The sequence below is a fragment of the Hemibagrus wyckioides genome, linkage group LG17, assembly GCF_019097595.1.
Source record: "Hemibagrus wyckioides isolate EC202008001 linkage group LG17, SWU_Hwy_1.0, whole genome shotgun sequence".
NCBI lineage: Eukaryota > Metazoa > Chordata > Actinopteri > Siluriformes > Bagridae > Hemibagrus > Hemibagrus wyckioides.
The window spans coordinates 1,264,407-1,288,204 of record NC_080726.1 but is presented as its reverse complement, the minus strand read 5'-3'; the positions used below and the strand labels follow the sequence as shown (position 1 = coordinate 1,288,204).

At 47.6% G+C, this 23,798-nt stretch overlaps 1 protein-coding gene across 2 annotated transcripts; it reads right to left on the bottom strand.

Moving 5' to 3' along the window:
* Positions 1-344: 344 nt before the first annotated feature.
* Positions 345-23,764, bottom strand: ndc1 (NDC1 transmembrane nucleoporin). 2 transcript variants are annotated; one of them, XM_058414507.1, is made up of 18 exons: positions 23,626-23,764; positions 22,917-23,037; positions 16,764-16,865; positions 16,486-16,660; positions 16,081-16,210; positions 10,971-11,079; positions 9,389-9,440; positions 8,914-9,046; positions 7,918-8,010; positions 7,735-7,816; positions 6,899-7,063; positions 5,492-5,752; positions 5,180-5,289; positions 4,638-4,688; positions 3,306-3,369; positions 2,211-2,311; positions 1,721-1,881; positions 346-753 (listed from the first exon to the last, which is right to left on the bottom strand). In XM_058414507.1, the coding sequence occupies exons 1-18, from the start codon at positions 23,662-23,664 to the stop codon at positions 690-692; spliced, it is 2,013 nt and encodes a 670-aa protein (XP_058270490.1). In that variant the 5' UTR covers positions 23,665-23,764; the 3' UTR covers positions 346-689. The 2 variants fall into 2 exon arrangements, with proteins under 2 accessions (XP_058270491.1, XP_058270490.1); XM_058414508.1 differs by lacking the exon at positions 4,638-4,688 and having other exon boundaries at positions 345-753.
* Positions 23,765-23,798: the final 34 nt, after the last annotated feature.

Genomic DNA, 23,798 nt, shown 5'->3' with positions numbered 1-23,798 from the left:
TGTTGCAGAAAAGATTGAAAATTAAATAACAGTGCTGCCCTTTAGAGGACTTTACAAACAAAGAGGAAGGGATGGAAGGAGAGAGGAATGGAGGGAGAGAGGGATGGAGAGAGGAATAGAGGGAGTGATGGAGGGATGGAAGGATGCAGAGAGGGATGGAGAGAGGAATAGAGAGAGCGATGGAGGGAGAGAGGAATGGAGAGAGGGATGGAAGGATGGAGAGACAGAGCGATGGAAGGTTCAAACAGGAAAAGAAAGAAAAAAGATAAAACATGAAAGGAAGATAAAAGAACAATAAGCCCAGTGGATCTGAGGAAACTGGACATCATGGATGATTGATTTTTTTTATTTATTTGAATCGATGTTTGTGAACTTTCACAGCAGTGTTCCTATTAAAATGTCAGAACGAGTGACTGAACAAACCGAGAAAAAGAACAGAGTAGAAAAGTTTATTTAATTCTTTTTTTTTTCTAAATAAATCTAGCAAACCCAAAGTTTAATAAATGTGACCATCATCATCATCACCACCACCTTCAGATGCAGTCGTGAGTTCAGCGTGAAGATGGAAGGAGGAGGAGGACGAAGCCAAAAGGAGGAAGCAGGACAGAACAAATCTGACCATCTGAGCGAGCAGCGAGTTCCTCAGAGAACATCTGGGTTCCTCAGAGCTGAAGCATGTGGAGAAAGTGCTACTCCTTATACTCCAGGAACTGCTGAAGTCTCTTCTGCTGCTCCACTGGAATACTGACCGCACTGGACACAAGACAGGTCAGTCACTAAAACACTACATTTTTGTTTAACTTCATTATTTTACTCTTAAAACAGCAAACATTCAAACAGCAGCTGGAGCTCTGCTCTGAGAAGGCCCCTTGTGGGGGTGGCCTAATATTCTAATGAGCGGCTTGACTGACAGCTCTCTGTCTAAGACTCCACCTTCATCATCACTTAGGAAACTAAACAAGGATCAGTGTGGTGATACACAGGTATAAACTCACGCTACACTAGCTAGGTTATCTTTCTCCTACTAAGCTAGATTTCTCTTGCTAAGTTAGCTTTCTCCCGCTAGGATAGCTCTCTCTTCCTGGGTTAACCTTCAATAGCTTGATTAGCTTTAACTCATTAGGCTAGCTTACTGTGTCCCTGCTTACACCTTTCTTACACCAGCGTAACTTAGCTTCCCTCAGTACACATCACCCAGTTGCTACCTACACTCAGCTGCTAGGCTAGTTCTCTTCCGTTTTAGGTTACTAGATTAGCTTCACTCATTAGGTTTATCTTTGTTTGAAGGATTTAGCTTTCACACTCCAGCTCTCACTTCCTTCCATAGGCTAGATTAGGCTAGCTTTTACTGGCTACACCAACGTTCAGTCCTTACGTTAGCTCTTCTAGTTTAGCATGCTAAGCTCTCTTTTACAGGGTTAGCTCAAGCTCGACAGGTTTTCAGTCACTATCCAGGTTTGTTTGTCTTTTTCTTGGCTAGTTTCACTCACTAGGCTAACTTTGCTATGAGTGACATCATCCACAGGATTATGTAGGATAAGCCCCACCCACTTTACCATACACAAGGAGACACGGAAGTTCACAGTGATGCTACAATAAAATATTGTCAGCGATTAACAAAAGGCCACACCCCCTGAAGAGACCATGCCCCCATCCCCCAGTGTCCCCTCCCCCACCGCTGTGTGTACTGGAGTGGGCGTGATGAAGGTGATGTATTTACTGTAAGTGCTCTCTGAAGGTGGTGGTGATCCTGTAGATGGCGGTTTTCAGAGTGGCTCTCAGAGCAAAGCGCAGGGTTTTATAGGCCGAGTCGCCCAAACTGTAGGACGTCTTCCCCGGCTTACTCGAGGCATGGGGCAGTTTAAAGTGACGGTCCACTGCCTGCAACACAAACATGGTCATGGAGATACAGAGAAACACCATGAGCTGAAGATCTAAAAATAGAACAAACAAAACAACAAAACTAGACAACCTCTCTCTCCCTCCTTCCGTTTCTTGCTCTCCCTCCCTCCCTTCCTCTCACCCTCCCTCCCTCTTCTCTCTCCCTCACCATCCCTCCCCATATCTCCTTCCCTTCTTAGCTCCCTCCAATGTCCTTCTCCCTCCTTCCCTCAGTCTCTCTCTACCTCCCTCTTTCCTTCGCTCTCCATTCCTCTCCCTCCCTCCGTCTCACACTCTCCCTCTCTCCATCCCTCTTTCTCCCTCCTCACCTCCTGCAGAGACAGCATGCAGCTGAGGATGCTGGGTAATGTAGTCTGCACCACTCCGTACTTATCCTCAGAGTATGAAGCAGCTACCAGATGAGACAATCCTGTAAAAGTCATCATAAACACCATCGCCATTAAATTAACACAATAACTAAATTAATAAAGAATCACTTATTTCTAAATCAATCATCTTTACCGATATCATCTCATCGGTGTCTGTGGTAGAAGCCCAATTAATTAAAGCACAATTAACAAAAAGCGGTAAAAGTGTGAGCTAAGCAGCAGGTGGCGCTGGTGTTCTGTTTAACTGATGTGTAGTTTAGTTACTCAAGCATCCAAAGAAATCCTGCATTCTGACAGGCTAGAGAAAAAAAAATTTCCACTTTAAATTTGGACACATTTTTTGTTTTTTATTCACTTTATTTTTTTTTCTTTATTTTAGTTTTATTTAATAATGTATTTTAGTTACTTTTATCTTTTTTTTTACTTTAAACTTTCCATTTTAGTTTTATTAATTTATTTATTTTAGCTTTTTTCTTTACTTACCTTTTTTCTTTATTTTAGTTTGCTTTATTAATGTTAAGTTGTTTCTTCTTTTTTTACTTTTAACTTTTCTTATTTTATTTTCAGTAATTTATTTATTTTGTTTTTTTGTTTTTTTATTTACTTTAGTTTTTTTCCTTTGTTTTAGTTTTATTAATTTATTTTAGTTCTATTGTGTTTTTTACTTTAGGTTTTGTTTATTTATTTCAGTTTGATTAATTTATTTTAGTTTCACTTTTTTTTCTTTATTTATTTGCTTTAGTGTAGCATTTTTATTTTCTTTATATACTTTAAAGTTTCCCATTTATTAATTTTAGTTTAGGTTGTTTTGGGGTTTTTTTTTTTGTTGTTGTTTTATCCATCCATTTTAGTTTTTTTTTTTCCTTTTTGGCTCATGTTTTAATTCTAATTCTATTTAATTTTTATTTAATGTATTTGGACAGGGTTTACACTGGATACGCCCGGCAGCTGAACCCCAGCACTAGAGGGCAGCAGCGTTCTGAGCAGTTCTAACTCCAGAACATTGTGATACACAGCTGTGAGAATCCTCCTCACCTTCCAGAGCCCAGATGTGTGCCTGGCTATCAGCAAACAGAGCCTGACTGGACGCCTCGGGCAGCTGTTCAACACCCAAACACACCCAGAGAAAAGAAAGAAAAGAAATATAAATAAAATAATAATCACTTAAAATATTAAAAAGTGATGGTGAGAAATGCTCTAACACACCAAGAAATTAATTAAAGGAGCAGTCTATAATTTTCAGAGCCATCTGATTCTGATGGTGGGGGCAAGATTAATTTCAGGGCCAGCACAATGCCAAACATCTCAAATTATTTAAATTATTAATTCATTAATTAATGTTAATGAGGTGCAGCACACACTAATCAGCCGAATAATTTTCTAAAGCATCTCTAAAATCATAAAATGAACAACTGAGGAAAATTACAGACTGCAGCTTTAACACTCCGGACCTGTGCTGCCGGAATACGCGACTGTGGAATTAAAGAAATAATTAAATAGATCATTGTAGATCACCCAAACAGAGAGAACACACGTGCGCGCGCGCACACACACACACACACACACCATGCAGCATCTCGATCTAATCTACAGGAGCAGGGTCACAGACACCAGGAGGAGAAAGGAGGATGTGAGTCGATAAACAAAAAAACATAATATAACAATCAGGATTTAAATAATAATAATAATAATAATAATAATAATAATAATAATAAAATTAATATATATATCATATACACACACACACATATATACAAAAAAAAATTAATCTATAAATGTTATAAATACTTGGGTGAATTAACTGAAGACTGAAAAAATCTGGTGATGTGTAACATGTAGGAAAAAAATTAATTTTATTGTGTTTTTAAAAACTACACACAGGAACTTAATTAAAAATAAAACTTTTTTAAATTTCAATTTTAAACATTACGGAAGGGGGAGAGAGAGAGAGAGATTTATGATATCGATCTTCATAAACACTCACTTATTTGTTACGTAGCTAACGCACGGTTAGTTCTGCTAGTCAGCACACAGCAGTCTAGATTAAACATCCTGCTAGTCAGGACACTAATCCTACTGAATGGATGGAACACGGCTACAGGCTAGAGCCAGGAGTTAAAGTTAACATAAGGACTGATTCTTGTCGCTTGTGGGTGTGGCCTATGTGGCATTATTTAGTAGCTAAGTGTTTAAAACTAGCTTGTTAAACACGAATGAAAAGAAATCGCTGCTCCATGTCAAACATAACGAACTCTCGCCTGTCAGTGTGAAGGTTACAGGTCAGTGTGAAGGTTAAAGGTCAGTCCACCATCACCTGTTCACGCATGCAGCATGCTGATGTGACTCATTCATGCACGACCTCCTTACCTTATTAAATAAATACACAACCAGCACACGCTTTGCCAAGAAACCCTTCACCTGAGCACAAGAGTGTACAGCAGGAGAAAAAACACAGTGAAGAAATGAGCGGTCAGCATTTACACAGGAAATATGTAAAGGTCAGCACATTAAAAAAAAAAAAAAAAAAAAAACACATCTGCAAATATAAAACACTGGGAAAAATTCAAAGCTAGGTTTCACTGATCTGTTAAACCTCCAGCAAGTTAAATAAAAATAAAAACAGTAGCTGGATCAGTAGCTGATCTGAGACTGTTCAAGTGGGTGTGTTAATATTCTAATGAGTAAGCTTGACTGACAGTGTTCCGAGTCTGAGACTCCACCCGAGATGCATGTAGCATCACTATGTTAGCGTTCACCTATAATTAGGTTAGTTAGCTTTGGAGCCACTAGGTCAGCTTAGTCTTGCTTGTTCAGCTCTAGTTAAGTAAAGATAAGAGCATAGTCCCAGGTGTGTGGTTGTGTGTGGTGTGGTTTGGTTGTGTGTGGTGTGTGTGTGATTTTCTCGGCACCTGTTCCTTCCTGTTCTGGAGCCACTGGGACAGAAAGCTGGGTTTCTGTTGTTCTGCAGGTTTAGGGGCGGGGTCAGGAGACGGAGCTGGGCTCCCATTAGTCTGCGAGTCTGACATCAAAAGATCACGTGTTACAGGTGTCATTTTTCCCCTAAACCAAAATCCCTACAGAAAATATTTTACTGCCCCCAAAGCACTAAATAAATTCCACAGTAAAACATTTTATTCATGTTTATAATTGGATCAAAATGACCAATAGCTGCAGCCCTGTGTGCATTAGGGGTGTGTCCAGAGAGGGCATTGAGGTCTCACCGGTGGATGTGCTCCACAGTTTGGGGTTCCTCCGGGTGACATGAGGACTCTGGACCGAACCCAACCAGGGTCTGTGGGCCACCTGTGGGCTGAGCAGGGGTCTGAGGGCGGGGCTGGAGAACGGTGCGGTCAGGTCGGGGGTGAATGGGGCAGTCAGGGGCGAGTTCACACCCTTCACTGCAGAACCAAACACCGAAGCAGGGGTCCGGGTCAGAGCACTGCGGTGAGGAGAGTCAGGAAGATCCTCCGTCCCTGACGTCACTACAGAGAAAATAACACAAACGACATCATTACTATTATCATCAACTAGCATAACCAGCGTCAAAACTAGCATAACTAATGTAAAAACTAGCATAACACTAGAGCAGACAACACAAAGCACAGAAAACATAAGTAAAGTCAGTGCTAACATAACTATGAGAGCTAGTTAACAAACAAACCAGCATTGTAGTAAACATAACCATGTTGTAGCAAAAAAATTTCAAAACTAGCATATTTACTAGCATAAATACTAACAAAAAAAGCAGTACTAACATAACATCAAAGCTAACATAATTAACATAACTATACATGCTACAACAGTGATGCTGTTAGTAATGTTTACTGGCTGTTATGGTTAACACAATATATAAAAGCTAACATGACTAACTTTGTAGCTAATGTGACTAACATAAATTAGCTGTCACTAACAACTAAAGTAACGGACATACCCAACAATTAACATAGCTACAGAGCAGGAAGTTGCTAACATGTTAAGCTAGAGCCTAAATATGTAGCCAAGACAACTAGAATAGCTTAAAAAAAAAAATAATAATAATAATAATAATAAGGTAAATTTAAAAAAAAAAAAAAAAATGCAATAAAGAAATTTTACACAGCTTACAAAAATAAACGTTCACACAGCTGACACTGCAGCGTAGCTAACACTGTATTTAAACGCAATATAGCTAAAGTGGAACTAACAGAACTGAAATTGCTAATAAATGTCTCTAACAGCACAATAGAGAGCTTTTAGCTAGATTTTTCAATCTGATCGTGGGTGTGTGGTGTGTGTGCGCGCGTGTGCGGTGTGTGTGTGCGGTGTGTGTGTGTGGTGTGTGTGCGCGCGTGGTGTGCATGTGTGGTGTGTGCGTGGTGTGTGTGCGCGGTGTGTAGTGTGTGCGTGGTGTGTGTGTGCGTGGTGTGTGTGCGCGTGGTGTGTAGTGTGTGCGTGGTGTGTAGTGTGTGCGTGGTGTGTGTGCGCGTGGTGTGTAGTGTGTGCGTGGTGTGTAGTGTGTGCGTGGTGTGTGTGTGCGTGGTGTGTGTGTGCGGTGTGGTGTGCGTGGTGTGTGTAGTGTGCGTGTGGTGTGCAGTGTGCGGTGTGTGTGCGGTGTGCATGTGTGGTGTGCGATGTATGGTGTGTGTTACCCGAGCAGGATGAAGAGCTGGATCTGGGGTCACTTCTGTCAGACGGAGGTTTGGTTCTGCCATTAGACGCCACCACATCGTGATGAGCGACGAGGCGCTGTGTTAACTCACTCAGCAGCGACACACACTCCTTACTCACAGCATTCCAATTATGAGGGTGACCACCTACACACACACACACACACACACTTCAATTTAAGGCATCTGTAGACTACAGACCATCAATTTAGGACTTTAACACACACATAGCATTTGTTATTACACAGTTATTACACTTAGCATCGACAGCTAACCGTACACAGCCATGTAAACTTAGCAGGATGATTTTTTTTCTTTATATCCAACAAATTCTGACAGAATAAACTGTCGTAAAACTCTGACTTCATGATTTCTAACACTTTAATAACAGATGCTTCTGCATCGCTAACCAGTTACTTCAGCGGTTTTAGTCATGTTAGTAATGTTAGCTGTGACGTCACTGATACGCTATGATAAGATATGCTAAGCTCTTGTATACATATATAATCATGTTTGTGTAATTCACGGTAGCCATGTTAGTGTCTGCTACATTTTCTTTGACATTAGCCATGTTCGCATCTTTATGTTTGTATTTATATTAGTTTGGAATGTTGATAACATGTTTGAAATATCAAATTTTACTTTTGTTAGCTACAACATTAACATTAGCATTAACATAATTACTGATGTATGTAGTAATTAAGTTCTATCCTGTCAGATAGCTAGCTTATACTCGAGAGCTATGCTCTACGGTTGCCTAGAAACCGGCAGCTAGCTAATAAACTGTTAGCATCATGAGCTTTTAGCATGAGCGTTACCTGGCTGACTGAGGCTGAAGACTTCCTGTCTGCGGGAAGGGGAATGCTGGGAAAGCAGCGCCAGATCCTGCAGCGCTAGAAACTAACACCGCAAACACAACAACAAGAAAAATTTACCTCAGAACATCGTTTAAAAAATAAGTTGTAATTTTGAGGTAAATTTTCTTTAGCGACGGCGTTTACCTTCATGACCAGGACGCTGTTTTCAGTCAGGACTTTAGGAAGACACTCTTCTGCGTCCTCGGAGAACAACGACTGCACCGGAAACCTGTAGGGCTACACAAATAAAATAAAAATAAAACATTTTAATAAAATAAATAAAAACCTGAGATTTCCTACTCAGTTATTGACCTGATAACATCTTCCTCAGGAAACAAAAACATCAGGAAGAGTCGCCTGGACAGAGGGAAGGTTTTTACCTCACATTTTTGTTCAGATCCACAGTATCATCATCATCAAGTGTTTAGTTTTAGTATAAAATCTGCTTTTTGTAATCTGTTGTGCTTTTTAGGATAATAATTTAACAGAACTAGCCGTCGTCCAGCTGAGTTCCTACTGAATAACTGAACAGCTGCTTTCTGTCAAATAAATCAGAACTAAAACACTAAAATCAATAAAAACTGATTAATAACTAATTATTAATATATCAATTAAAATTGGACTGGACCGGTCGCCTTAAAGTGTGACTGAATCAGTCGAACCAGTCAAATTTTACAAAAACAGATGACTAAAATTTTTACAAATGACTAAAAATCAGATTAAAAAAAAGATCCAAATAAAAACAAAAATCCAAATAAAAATGATTAAAATTAGATTTAAAAAAATAATCCAAATTATTAAAATCAGATAAAAATAATAATATACATATTTAAAATAATAATAAAACACAATCTACAACCAAATTAAATTAAAACAGAAGATTAAAGGGGAACTCAAGTAATAAAATAATTAAAATGCAACTAATATGCATAACAAATTACTACAATTTGGGCAAATTTAAATAAAATTAAAATAAGCCATCTGATCACATCATTAAAATCAGATATAAAAATAATCCATATGATTAAAATCAGATAAAAACTAACACCCATCCCCATCAGGCATAGAGAGAAATGATTAAAGTGGTTTCTTCTCTGCAGTCTGTAAAAGACAGGATAATAAAGCAGCTCTGTGTTCTACCTCAGTGATGAAGATCCTGAAGAGCAGCACAGTCAGGTACCAGGTCAGCAGCAGGAACATCCCACTGACCCACAGCTGATAGAACAAGGACACATCACACAGACCGCCAAACGAGTCCAGAGAATGAACAGAGCTGAGAGAGAGAGAGGGAGAGAGAGAGAGAGAGGAGACACAAACAGTAAAATGTAAAACAGAAAGAGAACACAGTAATTAATTAAGAGTAAATGAAGAGGATTAATTAAAGCTCTAACTACTGCTCCACCATCTCCTGTCCTCTGATTAGACATTAGGAAGAAAAGTGAAAAGCAGGAGCTACTGCAGTTAGCTCACTTTTACATCTGTACAGTCTAGATATTAACCCTTTACACTGCTATTACATACACAGCAAACACTGCACAGGCCACGCCCACTGGAGACCACAGCACTGCCCACTACAGAACATCCTCACCAACTGAACCACATGAAAATATCAAACCTGTCCACATGCAGATTCAGTGTGTGGGAGATCCACGTCCTGGGGACACGTCCTAGAGGATTGAAGAAAAGTAAAAGCGGTCATTTACAGTGAGGGGAAAAATGATTTGATCCCCTGCTGATTTTGTACGTTTCCCCACTGACAAGGAAATGACCAGTCTGTAATTTTAATGGTAGGTTTATCTGAACAGTGAGAGACAGAATAACAACAAAAAAATCCAGAAAAACACATTTCAGAAAAGTTCTACATTGATTTGTATTTTATTGAGTGAAAAAGTATTTGACCCCTTTGCAAAACATGACTTAGTACTTGGTGCCAAACCCTTGTTGGCAATCACAGACGTCAGACATTTCTTGTAGTTGGCCACCAGGTTTGCACACATCTCACATCTCAAGGAATTTGGGCCCACTCCTCTTTGCAGATCCTCTCCGAGGGTTAGGGATAGGGACCTTAATGTGCTTCTTTTTGAACCACTCCTTTGTTGCCTTGGCCGTGTGTTTTGGGTCATTGTCAGGCTGGAATATCCATCCACGACCCATTTTCAATGCCCTGGCTGAGGGAAGGAGGTTCTCATCCAAGATTTGACAGTACATGGCTCCGTCCATTGTCCCTTTGATGCGGTGCAGTTGTCCTGTCACCTGGAGATGGTATAGTTGGGGTCATAGGCAGCATTCCTCCTCCTCCAAACATGGCGAGTTGAGTTGATGCCAAAGAGCTGGATTTTGGTCTTATTTGACCACAACACTTTCACCCAGTTCTCCTCTGAATCATTCAGATGTTCACTGGAAAACTTCAGATGGTCCTGTACATGTGCTTTCTTTAGCAGGGGGACCTTGCGGGCGCTACTGGATTTCAGTCTTTCACGGTGTAGTGTGTTACCAATTGTTTTCTTGGTGACTGTGGTCCCAGCTGCCTTGAGACCATTGACAAAATCCTCCAGTGTAATTCTGGGCTGATTCCTCGCCATTCTCATGATCATTGAAACTCCATGAGGTGAGATCTTGCATGGAGCCCCAGACCGAGGAAGATTGACAGTCCTTTTGTGTTTCTTCCATTTGGGAATAATCGCACCAACTGTTGTCACCTTCTCACCAAGCTGCTTGGAGATGGTCTTGTAGCTCATTCCAGCCTTGTGTAGGTCTACAATCTTGTCCCTGACATCCATGGACAGCTCTTTGGTCTTGACCATGATGGAGAGTTTGGAATCTGATTGATTGCTTCCTTCTGTGGACAGGTGTCTTTCATACAACTGAGATTAAGAGCACTCCCCGAGAGTGCTCCTACTGTAATCTCAGCTCCTTACCTGTATAAAAGACACCTGGGAGACAGAAATCTTTCTGACTGATAGGGGATCAAATACTTTTTCACTCAATAAAATACAGATCAATGTAGAACTTTTCTGAAATGTGTTTTTCTGGATTTTTTTGTTGTTATTCTGTCTCTCACTGTTCAGATAAACCTACCATTAAAATTACAGACTGGTCATTTCTCTGTCAGTGGACAAACGTACAAAATCAGCAGGGGATCAAATCATTTTTTCCCTCACTGTATATAAAACATGTTCAAAGTGATGGGTACTCACCGAACAGGAAGTAGAGGATGATGTAGTTCCTGACCGAGTATAAAGACTGGACCGCGCTGCACTTCACCAGCCACCAGGCGGAGCCTTTAAAGCGCATGTACTTATATTGCTGAGAGACACACACACACACACACACACAAAATACATTTTCACTTGTATCCTCTCATAAGCACTTCACTGACTCCCTACACACTTGCTTGATGCCAAGCCACACCCACTGACACAAGTGACATGGCAGCCAACCAATCACAGACCTTCGACTTAAGCGCTTCTGCCTTTTTTTGATTTATTTATTCATTTTTATATTCACAGCAAAAACAAGACATGGCAAAAGAAACAAGAACATATACACACACACACGAGACAAAATAAAATAAATAAAATTTAAAAAAAAAGGGATACATTCACAATGCAATATCAGATCAGGGGAAAGGGGGCGTGGCCAGACATATAGGGGTGGGGTTAATCGTTGGTTTTAACGTCTCAGTGTCCGAGTTTCCATTCAAACAGGTGAGGGAGGGAGGAGGGAAGAAGGGGGCACTGGGTCTGTCTCCTCACGCACTCCTCACCCATCTCTTTATCCGCGCCCCACATACTCCTCACGCCCCCGCCTCTCCTCACGCATCTCCTCACGCCCCCGCCTCTCCTCACGCATCTCCTCACACCCGCCTCTCCTCACGCATCTCCTCACACCCGCCTCTCCTCACGCATCTCCTCACACCCGCCTCTCCTCACGCATCTCCTCACACCCGCCTCTCCTCACGCATCTCCTCACGCATCTCCTCACGCACTCGCATCTCCTCATGCACACGCCTCTCCTCACGCACCCCTCGCACCTCCTCACGCACCCCTCGCCTCTCCTCACGTACCTCCTCACCCACCCGCCTCTCCTCGCCTCGCCCACTCGCCTCTCCTCTCGCCCACTCGCCTCTCCTCTCGCCTCGCCCACTCGCCTCTCCTCTCGCCCACTCGCCTCGCCCACTCGCCTCTCCTCACACATCTCCTCACACCCGCCTCTCCTCACGCACTCGCATCTCCTCATGCACACGCCTCTCCTCACGCACCCCTCGCCTCTCCTCACGTACCTCTCTCACCTGCCACTCCTCTCCTCAGCTTTCCTTTCGCCCTCTCCTCTACTTTTCTGCTCTCCTCTCGCCTGGCCCTCTGCCTCTCCTCTCAACCTCACCCACATTAGCCTCTCCTCTGCAGCCCTCGCCTCTCTCTGCGCCCTCGCCTCTCCTCTCGCCCACTCGCCTCGCCCACTCGCCTCCCCTCTCGCCTCGCCCACTCGCCTCGCCCACTACGGCGTAATGTGGTCCACATGAGCATGCGCAGGCGTCATCTTGGTGCATGAGCATGGTCGCAGGCATCGCCTCATCTTGGTAAAGCAGGCATGGTCGCATGGGCATAATATGGTATGCCTCGCCCACAGCGCATCATCATGTCATCTGGGCATGCGCCCACTACATGGGCATGGTGGGCATGTCATGTCCTCTGTGGGTATGTTGGCCTCAGTGTCAAATCTTAGGCGCCATGGTGCTGGGCATGTCATCTTGGGTATGGTGTGGGCATGGTATGGTTTAAGCAGGCCATGGCGCCATGGGTAAAGGCAGTATTAATGTGAGCGCCATGGTGGCTCAGGCATGTCATCTTTGGGTATGGGTGCAGGCATGTGGTATGGTGGCTGGTGTGTCATCTGAGGCATAAATGGGTGCAGAGCCAGCAGTGCCATAATAAATGTGGCGCCATGGGTGGCAGGCATAGTGTGTCATCTGTGGGCATGCGCAGCAAATGTCATCTTGACAGAGGCATCCATCTTGTGGTGCTGATGTCATGTGGCATGGTGCGCCAGGCATGTCTGTGTCATCTTAGTAAAGCCAGGTAATAAATGGTCATGTCATCTGGGTGAGCAGCACAGGATATATGGTCCAAATAGTAATTTGCATGTCATGGGTGAAATGTCATGGTGCAGGTGGCAGGCAGTGTCATCTTGAGTATGGGTGCAGAAGCAGGGCATGTCATCAATAATGTCGGTGCATGGGCAGCAGGCGTGTCATGTAGTGGTGCAGCAGCACATGTCAAATATCATGGGTAAAGCAGTATGTGCATGGTGTGGTGCATGGGTGTCAGCGGGCATGGTGCAGAAGCATGTGCATGGTGTGGTGCAGCAGACGTGTGCCATGGCATGGTGCGGCCAGCATGTGTCATGGCATGGTGCGAAGCGGGTGTGTAATGATGGTGCTTGGGACGGAATATGTGTATAGACGAAGGGCATGGTGTGTATCATAGAGCAGATGTCATGTCATGGATGAGCAGCAGCACATGTCATAAACGTGGGCATGGGTTAAGCCAGGCGTAAATGTGGTCTTGAATGGGCTGGAAAGCGAATGTGTAAATGAATAAGTAGAGCAGGGCGCCAGGCATGTAAAAATAAGCCAGACGGGTGTGAGATGTAAAAATAAGCCAGACAGGACATGGTGTGTCATAAATAGCCAGGCGGGCATGGTGTGTCTCAAACCATGGAGAGCTGGGTGAATGAAATGTAGACAGGGCATGGACGTGTGCATCTTGGGTGTGGGTGCAGCATCTTGAACATGGTGAAACATGGGTGGGACAGTCACTCTTGGTGTGGTGCGAGCGGGTCATGTGGTGTGCTGCAGACGTGTAAAAATGTGGCGATCAAATGTGGGCATGGTTGCGAAACCTTGGGTCAAAAATGTGGGCATGGGTGCGGGCCGAGACGTGTCGTGAATGATCAAATGTGCATGGGCATGGTCGATGTCGTCAATGAGCCAGTGTCTGGGTGAGCGAGACGTGAGTAAATGAAGTGTGGAGGCGGTGGAGAAGTAGTGTGCATGGTGTGAAATGTGGTTGGGCGGCGGGCATGTGTAGTGTGTGGGACGGGGCGTCGTGTGGGTTTCGGCAGTGTGATGTCAGTGTGGCGGGCGGGGCGTGTAGTGGGTGACGGGTTGTAAAGTAGCCAGACGGTTACGATGTGTGGTGTGGTGAGCCGGGTGTGGTGCAAACTGTGAGAGTGAAATGTGGTTTTTGGTCAGGGGCGGTTTGTGAAAAATGGCGGTGTGATGTGGGCATTAAATAAATAATGGTGTAGACGGTTAGTGTAAATATTAATGGAGACGGGCAGCGGGCATGTGCCAATAAATAATGCCAGACAGGCGAACATAAATGTAGAGCAGCATCATGTGGTATGGTGCGTGAGACATAAATGTGGTATGGTGGCTTGGGCAGTATGAGTAGTGGTGGCAGGGCATCCATATGGTATGGTGAGCAGTGTGCATAATGGTGCAATTTGACAGTACATCCATCTTGGTGCGTGCACTGTGGACATGGTTAAAAGCCAGACATGCATCTGAGTGGTGCGGCAGACGTCAAAAATGGCCGGTATGGTGCAACCAGACATGCCATCTTGGTGTAATTTAAAAGCGGCGAGTGCTGGCGGGTGTGGTTGCGGCGGGTGTGTCAAATATTAAATGGGGCCGGACGTAGTAAATGTCGTAATAAAATGGAGAGCGGGCATGTGAAATGTCACAGGGTGTTCAGTGCGCGGTTTGCGGTGATGACCATGTGCAAATGTCAGTGTGGGTTGGACAGGTGGGTAAGTAAATGTGAACGGCGGGCGTAGCGAGGCCTCAATGTGGAGCAGGGCGTGGTGTAGTGTGTGGAGGCCGGGTGTGCATGGGCGCGGGTGAAATGGTGCGTGTAGGTGACAGCGGGGTGCGATGTAGCCCCGTGGTGAGCAGCAGTCAGTGGTGTCAAATAGTGGTGTGCGTGGCCAGGCACGTGTGTAAATAATAATAAATGTCATGGGTATGCGGCCATGGGCGTAGACAGATAAATAATAAGCGTAAATGATAGAGCAGACTGGGTGTGTGGGACGGGCAGGTGTGCATGGAGCAGACATGTAAAAAAATAATGTGTCATGGGAGCAGGGCATGTGGTTTGCTTCATGGACAGGCACTCATATAAGCCCCCTCCTCGCACCCATGGCCCTCCCCTCATTGCCTGGAGGAGAGCCTGGGCGGGCAGCCTTTTCGTCATAAGCCCCTCCTCTGGGCCCTAGCCTGTGCCCCTCCCTCCTCGCTCGCCTGCAGCTCTCCTCCCTCGCGCAGCGGTGCGCCTCTCCTGTTGCCACTGGCGCCTCCTCGCATAGCCTGCGCCTCTCCTCGTGTCGCCTCGCCTCTCCTCAATGGCGCACTAGTAGACCTCAAGCCTCTCTCCCTCTCCCTCCTCGCCCTGGCCTCGACCTCTCCTAGCTGGTTGGGTGCTGTGGGGGCAGTTGGTTTGGGTCGCTGCTTGCCTCCTCGCCTTTCGCCTCGCCCTCCCCTCGCTCGCCTCGCCCGTGGCCCCTCAGCTCGCCTTTTTGCCTCGCCCGCCCTCCTCTCGCACTTTTCCGCCTGCGCCCGCCCCTCCTCGCGCACTTTCGCCTAAGCCCGCCCCTCCCCTGCGCGCACTCGCCTGCGCCCCGCCCTCCCTCGCACTCGCCTCGCCCCGCACCCTCCTCGCCTGCATGTCGCCTGCACCGCCCTCCCCTTTCGCACTCGCCTCGCCCGCCCTCCTCCTGCGCACACTGCGCCTGCCGCCCCTCCTCGCTTTCGCCTGCCCGCCCCCTCCCTGCCCAGCACTACTTTCGCCTTCCTCCTCGCGCACTGCGCCTACTTCCCCTCCTTTTCGCGCACTCGCCTCTCCTCTCCTCGCGCACTCGCCTCTCCTCTCCTCGCGCACTCGCCTCTCCTCTCCCCTCGCGCACTCGCCTCTCCTCTCCTCGCGCACTCGCCTCTCCTCTCCTCGCGCTTTTCCTTTCATAGCCTCTCCTCTCCTCGCACTTTTCCGCCTCTCCTCTCCCTAAACTTTTCGCCTCTCCTCTCCTCGCGCTTTTCTTCTCTCTCCTCTCTCGCACTTTTCGCCTCTCCTCTCTCCTCTCCTCTCCTCACGCACCCGCCTCTCCTCTCTCCTCTCCTCACGCACCCGCCTCTCCTCACACTCACATCTCCTCAGCATCAACAGGACAGGACACACCCTCAGGTCAGGTGAGGGGAGAATAAATCCTGAGAATAAAGAGCAGGTGAATAAATATAATAAAAACAGACACCTGTATGATGTGGAAGGAGACGTAGTGGATGTTCTGGACCATGCCCAATAAACTGTGAGAGTAGCCCATAAACGCTCCGGCCAGCAGCATGAAGAGGTGATACTCATTCAGGCAGAGATCAGGACCGCCACTGAGGAGGGAGGAAATATACGTCCAGGAAATAACAAGAGTCAACTTAAAGACTGTTATTATTATTATTACTACTACATATTATTAGGAATTATATACATTTAAAATTTAAAAACATGTGGGTTGAGGGAATCTTCTGTGTTCATTTGCATATTGTATGTGATTGGTCTAAAATTTGCTTATAGCTCCACCCCTGATTAACATGCACCCTACCTCAGTGTGTGTGTGTGTATATATATATATATAAAAAAAGTGTGCGTTCGCGCGTGTGGTCACCTCTCACTGTGAGTGCAGGGTGTGTGGAGTGTGTGATAGCGTCCTCCAGCCATAACACACACACACCACATCACCAGCATCCCCACTGCGCAGTGCACCAGAGAGTGAAGACACTGACCAGGGTGAAGAACCTCAGCCAGGAGAGCCACTCGGGAACACGGGATGGAGGGAACCACTGGAGGAAGAAAGAAAAGAAATACACGCGTTTCTGACCGATCTGATGGGTGTGATGACGATGATGATGATGGCTAGTGGTGTGTGTAGGAAGGAGCTCTGACCCGTGTAATACTGCAGGTTGAAGAAGGCGATGAGAATAACAGCTGAACAGAGGAGGAACATGGAGAAGAGTGTACTTGCCTCGGTCAGCACACCCAAACATCCTGTACGGGGGGGGGGGGGGGGAGAAAATCTCAGAGGCTCAACAGAAAGAGGATACATCAATTAATTAATTAAGAGTAACTCAGACACACAGCAAACAGACGTGTGTGTGTGTGTGTGTGTACCCGAGAGCCGGTGTGTGTGTGTGTGTGTGTACCCGAGAGCCGGTGTGTGTGTGTGTGTGTGTGTGTCCTGGAGAGCCGGTGTGTGTGTGTGTGTGTGTACCCGAGAGCCGGTGTGTGTGTGTGTGTGTGTACCCGAGAGCCGGTGTGTGTGTGTGTGTGTGTACCCGAGAGCCGGTGTGTGTGTGTGTGTGTGTACCCGAGAGCCGGTGTGTGTGTGTGTGTGTGTGTGTGTACCCGAGAGCCGGTGTGTGTGTGTGTGTGTGTGTGTGTACCCGAGAGCCGGTGTGTGTGTGTGTGTGTGTGTACCCGAGAGCCGGTGTGTGTGTGTGTGTGTGTACCCGAGAGCCGGTGTGTGTGTGTGTGTGTGTGTACCCGAGAGCCGGTGTGTGTGTGTGTGTGTGTGTGTGTACCCGAGAGCCGGTGTGTGTGTGTGTGTGTGTGTGTGTACCCGAGAGCCGGTGTGTGTGTGTGTGTGTGTGTGTGTACCCGAGAGCCGGTGTGTGTGTGTGTGTGTGTACCCGAGAGCCGGTGTGTGTGTGTGTGTGTGTGTACCCGAGAGCCGGTGTGTGTGTGGTGTGTGTGTGTGTAACTGAGATCGGTGTGTGTGTGTGTGTGTGTGTGTACCCGAGAGCCGGTGTGTGTGTGTGTGTGTGTGTACCCGAGAGCCGGTGTGTGTGTGTGTGTGTGTGTACCCGAGAGCCGGTGTGTGTGTGTGTGTGTGTGTACCCGAGAGCCGGTGTGTGTGTGTGTGTGTGTGTACCCGAGAGCAGTGTGTGTGTGTGTGTGTGTGTGTGTAACCGAGAGCGGTGTGTGTGTGTGTGTGGTGTGTAACCGAGAGCCGGGTGTGTGTGTGTGTGTGTGTGTGTAACCGAGAGCCGGTGTGTGTGTGTGTGTGTGTGTGTACCCGAGATCGGTGTGTGTGTGTGTGTGTGTGTGTACCCGAGCCGGTGTGTGTGTGTGTGTGTGTAACCCGAGATCGGTGTGTGTGTGTGTGTGTGTGTAACTGAGATCGGTGTGTGTGTGTGTGTGTGTACCCGAGAGCCGGTGTGTGTGTGTGTGTGTATGTGTAGGTGTGTATGGGTGTGTGTGTGTGTGTTTAGAGTGTACTGATAGAGCGGTGTGTGTGTGTGTGTGTGTGTGTAACCGAGAGCCGGTGTGTGTGTGTGTGTGTGTGTGTGTAACTGAGAGCCGGTGTGTGTGTGTGTGTGTGTGTAACTGAGCAGGTGTGTGTGTGTGTGTGTGTGTACCGAGATCGGTGTGTGTGTGTGTGTGTGTGTGGTAACTGAGATCGGTGTGTGTGTGTGTGTGTGTGTAACTGAGAGCGGTGTGTGTGTGTGTGTGTGTGTGTGTACCGAGCCGGTGTGTGTGTGTGTGTGTGTGTGTGTGTGTGTGTAACCGAGAGTCAGGTGTGTGTGTGTGTGTGTGTGTGTGCCCGAGAGCGGTGTGTGTGTGTGTGTGTGTGTGTGTACCCGAGATCGGTGTGTGTGTGTGTGTGTGTGTACCCGAGAGCCGGTGTGTGTGTGTGTGTGTGTGTGTGTAACTGAGATCGGTGTGTGTGTGTGTGTGTGTGTGTGTGTAACCCGAGAGCAGTGTGTGTGTGTGTGTGTGTGTACCGAGATCAGGTGTGTGTGTGTGTGTGTGTGTGTGTGTAACTGAGAGCCGGTGTGTGTGTGTGTGTGTGTGTGTGTAACCGAGAGCGGTGTGTGTGTGTGTGTGTAACTGAGAGCAGTGTGTGTGTGTGTGTGTGTGTGTGTACCGAGAGCCGGTGTGTGTGTGGTGTGTGTGTGTACCGAGACGTGTGTGTGTGGTGGTGTGTGTAACTGAGATCGGTGTGTGTGTGTGTGTGTGTGTGTGTGTGCCGAGCCGGTGTGTGTGTGTGTGTGTGTGTAACCCGAGAGTCGGTGTGTGTGTGTGTGTGTGTGCCCGAGAGCCGGTGTGTGTGTGTGTGTGTGTAACTGAGATCGGTGTGTGTGTGTGTGTGTGTGTGGTAACTGATCCGGTGTGTGTGTGTGTGTGTGTACCCGAGAGCCGGTGTGTGTGTGTGTGTGTGTGACCGAGATCGTGTGTGTGTGTGTGTGTGTGTGTGTAACCGAGATCCGGTGTGTGTGTGTGTGTGTGTGTGTAACCCGAGATCGGTGTGTGTGTGTGTGTGTGTAACTGAGAGAGCAGTGTGTGTGTGTGTGTGTGTGTGTACCCGAGAGCGGTGTGTGTGTGTGTGTGTGTGTGTACCGAGGAGTGTGTGTGTGTGTGTGTGTGGCACCGAGAGCAGTGTGTGTGTGTGTGTGTGTAACTGAGATCGGTGTGTGTGTGTGTGTACCGAGCGGTGTGTGTGTGTGTGTGTACTGAGAGTCGGTGTGTGTGTGTGTGTGTGTACCCGAGAGCCGGTGTGTGGTGTGTGGTGGTGGTGGCAACCGAGGATCGGGTGGTGTGTGTGTGTGTGTGTGTGTGTGTGTAACTGAGCCAGGTGTGTGTGTGTGTGTGTGTGTGTACCTGAGAGCAGTGTGTGTGTGTGTGTGTGTGTAACCGAGAGCCGGTGTGTGTGTGTGTGTGTGTGTGTACCCGAGAGCAGTGTGTGTGTGTGTGTGTGTGTAACCGAGCCGGTGTGTGTGTGTGTGTGGTGCACCGAGATCGGTGTGTGTGGTGTGTGTGTAACTGAGATCGTGTGTGTGTGTGTGTGGTGTGTGTGTGTGTGTAACCGAGAGCCGGTGTGTGTGTGTGTGTGTGTGGTAACCCGAGATCGGTGTGTGTGTGTGTGTGCACCGAGAGCCGGTGTGTGTGTGTGTGTGTGTGCCTGAGAGCCAGTGTGTGTGTGTGTGTGTGTGTACCCGAGCAGTGTGTGTGTGTGTGTGTGTGTAACTGAGATCGGTGTGTGTGTGTGTGTGTAACCCGAGATCGGTGTGTGTGTGTGTGTGTGTGTGTAACTGAGAGCCGGTGTGTGTGTGGTGGTGTGTGTGTGGTAACTGAGAGTCGGTGTGTGTGTGTGTGGTGTGTGTGTAATCCGAGAGCAGTGTGTGTGTGTGGTGGTGTGTGTGGTAACTGAGAGCCAGGTGTGTGTGTGTGTGTGTGTAACTGAGAGCCGGTGTGTGTGTGTGTGTGTGTGTGTAACCCGTGTGTGTGTGTGTGTGTACCCGAGAGCCGGTGTGTGTGTGTGTGTGTACCCGAGAGCCGGTGTGTGTGTGTGTGTGTACCCGAGAGCCGGTGTGTGTGTGTGTGTGTACCCGAGAGCCGGTGTGTGTGTGTGTGTGTACCCGAGAGCCGGTGTGTGTGTGTGTGTGTACCCGAGAGCCGGTGTGTGTGTGTGTGTACCCGAGAGCCGGTGTGTGTGTGTGTGTACCCGAGAGCCGGTGTGTGTGTGTGTGTACCCGAGAGCCGGTGTGTGTGTGTGTGTACCCGAGAGCCGGTGTGTGTGTGTGTGTACCGAGATCGGTGTGTGTGTGTGTGTAACCCGAGATCGGTGTGTGTGTGTGTGTGTACCTGAGAGCAGTGTGTGTGTGTGTGTGTGTGTAACCGAGAGCCGGTGTGTGTGTGTGTGTGTGTACCGAGAGCGGTGTGTGTGTGGTGTGTGTGTGGTAACCGAGAGCCGGTGTGTGTGTGTGTGTGTAAACTGAGTCGGTGTGTGTGTGTGTGGTGTGTGTAACCGAGAGCAGTGTGTGTGTGTGTGAGGAAACTGGTGTGTGTACCGAGCGGGTGTGTGTGTGTGTAACCGAGATCGGGTGTGTGTGTGTGTGTGTGTAACTGAGAGCCGGTGTGTGTGTGGTGTGTACCGAGAGCCGGGTGTGTGTGTGTGTGGTGTGTAACCGAGCCGGTGTGTGTGTGTGTGTGTGTAACCCGAGAGCAGGTGTGTGTGTGTGTGTAACTGAGATCGGTGTGTGTGTGGTGGTGGTAACCGAGATCGGTGTGGTGGTGTGTGTGTAAACTGAGATCAGGTGGTGGTGTGGTGTGGTGTGGTGTAACTGAGATCGGTGTGTGTGTGTGTGTAACCCGAGATCGGTGTGTGTGTGTGTGTGTAACCGAGATCGGGTGTGTGTGTGTGTGTAACTGAGATCGGTGTGTGTGTGTGTGTGTGGCAACTGAGATCCAGGTGTGTGTGTGTGTGTGTACCCGAGATCGGGTGTGTGTGTGTGTAACTGAGATCGGTGTGGTGTGTGTGTGGTACCGATCGGTGTGTGTGTGTGTGTAGGTAAACTGAGAGCGGTGTGTGGTGGTGGTGTGTAACCGAGATCGGTGTGTGTGTGTGTGTAACTGAGAGTGTGTGTGTGTGTGTACCGAGTGTGTGTGTGTGTGTAAACCGAGATCGGTGTGTGTGTGTGTGTAACTGAGCCAGGTGTGTGTGTGTGTGTAACCGAGAGCAGGTGTGTGTGTGTGTGTGTGTAATCCGAGAGCCGGTGTGTGTGTGTGTGTAACCGAGAGCCAGGTGTGTGTGTGTGTAACTGAGACGGTGTGTGTGTGTGTGTAACCCAGAGCCGGTGTGTGTGTGTGTGTAACTGAGAGCCGGTGTGTGTGTGTGTGTGTGCAGAGCAGGTGTGTGTGTGTGTAGGTGTGTGTGTGTGTGTGTGTAACTGAGAGCGGTGTGTGTGTGTGTGTGTGTGTGTGTGTGTGTAACCGAGGTGTGTGTGTGTGTGTGTACCAGAGCAGGTGTGTGTGTGTGTGTGTACCCGAGAGTCAGGTGTGTGTGTGTGTGTAACCGAGATCGGTGGTGTGTGTGTGTGTACCCGAGATCGGTGTGTGTGTGTGTGTGTACCGAGAGCCGGTGTGTGTGTGTGTGTGTGTAACCGAGATCGGTGTGGTGTGTGTGTGTGTAACTGAGATCGGTGTGTGTGTGTGTGTGCCGAGAGTGTGTGTGTGTGTGTGTGTAACCGAGATCGGTGTGTGTGTGTGTGTGTAACTGAGCAGGTGTGTGTGTGTGTAACTGAGATCGGTGTGTGTGTGTGTGTAACTGAGCCGGTGTGTGTGTGTGTGTGTGTAACCCGAGATCGGTGTGTGTGTGTGTAACCGAGCAGTGTGTGTGTGTGTGTGTGTGTACTGAGAGCAGTGTGTGTGTGTGTGTACCCGAGCCGGTGTGTGTGTGTGTGTAACCCGAGATCCGGTGTGTGTGTGTGTGTGTGTAACCGAGTCGGTGTGTGTGTGTGTGTAACCCGAGAGCAGGTGTGTGTGTGTGTGTGTGTGTACCCGAGAGCCGGTGTGTGTGTGTGTGAGTACCCGAGAGCCGGTGTGTGTGTGTGTGTGTACCCGAGAGCCGGTGTGTGTGTGTGTGTGTGTGTACCCGAGGGCCGGTGTGTGTGTGTGTGTACCGAGATCGGTGTGTGTGTGTGTGGTAACTGAGATCGGTGTGTGTGTGTGTGTGCAACTGAGACGGTGTGTGTGTGTGGCACCGAGATCGGTGTGTGTGTGTGTGTGTATTCGTGAGCCGGTGTGTGTGTGTCGGTGTACCCCAGTTCGGGTGTCTGTGTGTGTAAGTGCCCGAGAGCCGGTGTCTGTGTGTGTGTACCCGAGAGCCGGTGTGTGTGTGTGTGTGTACCCGAGAGCCGGTGTGTGTGTGTGTGTGTACCCGAGAGCCGGTGTGTGTGTGTGTGTGTACCCGAGAGCCGGTGTGTGTGTGTGTGTGTACCCGAGAGCCGGTGTGTGTGTGTGTGTGTACCCGAGAGCCGGTGTGTGTGTGTGTGTACCCGAGAGCCGGTGTGTGTGTGTGTGTACCCGAGAGCCGGTGTGTGTGTGTGTGTACCCGAGAGCCGGTGTGTGTGTGTGTGTACCCGAGAGCCGGTGTGTGTGTGTGTGTGTACCCGAGAGCCGGTGTGTGTGTGTGTGTACCCGAGAGCCGGTGTGTGTGTGTGTACCCGAGAGCCGGTGTGTGTGTGTGTGTGTGTGTGTGTGTGTGTGTGTACCCGAGAGCCGGTGTGTGTGTGTGTGTGTGTGTGTGTGTGTGTGTACCCGAGAGCCAGTGTGTGGGGTGAAACACACTGAATCTGATGATAAAGATGAGGAGTGAGGTGATGGGAGGCAGCAGCAACACTGACCACGCTATACTGGCTATAGCTCTCCATCTGACCACCTGAAACACACACACACACACACAGAGAGAGATAGAAAGAGAGATTTAAAACACTCTTATCATGATGAAGTGTGATCTCTCTCTCACACACACACACACACACAGAGATAGAGAGATTTAAAACTCTCTTATCATGATGAAGTGTGATCTCTCACACACACACACACACAGAGAGAGATAGAGAGAGAGATTTAAAACACTTATCATGATGAAGTGTGATCTCTCACACACACACACACACACACACACAGAGAGAGATAGAGAGAGAGATTTAAAACACTTATCATGATGAAGTGTGATCTCTCACACACACACACACACACACACACACACACACACACACACACACACACACACTGTACTGATCTTAAAACATCCTACTACACAACAAACTACAGCTCTCAAACATTTCAAATCCAGCTGTTCTTCACTACTGCATTTCCTGTTTATCTGATAATGATGAAATTTAATCAGGATTAATTATAAAATTAATAATATCCTCATTTTCCTCTTTATTTACATTCGGCTCGTGAAAGTGGAACTCAAATCTGAATCCTTCACAGCAAAACCCGTCCAAACTCTCCTTACCTTCCGGATAAACCAGCAGCTCTGATTGAAAGAAAACATTTTTACAACAAAGACATGAAAATAAAATTAATTTGTTTACAAAAAATCACATTTCAGCAGTGCGTGTGTTTCAAACACGCTAACGTGAGCGCGCGACATCCCGCGCCACACACTCCAAGGACCCCAGCATGGAG

Bases quoted from the DNA above. Each gene is read 5' to 3' on its own strand.
- ndc1 (XM_058414507.1), bottom strand. From the start codon at position 23,664: ATGTTTTCTTTCAATCAGAGCTGCTGGTTTATCCGGAAG. The intron at 5,753-6,898 runs GTAACACACACC...TTTTCTCTGTAG, and splicing joins CAGCTCTTCATCCTGCTCGG to TGACGTCAGGGACGGAGGAT. The intron at 4,689-5,179 runs GTGCCGAGAAAA...TCTTGTGCTCAG, and splicing joins TCCAGAACAGGAAGGAACAG to GTGAAGGGTTTCTTGGCAAA.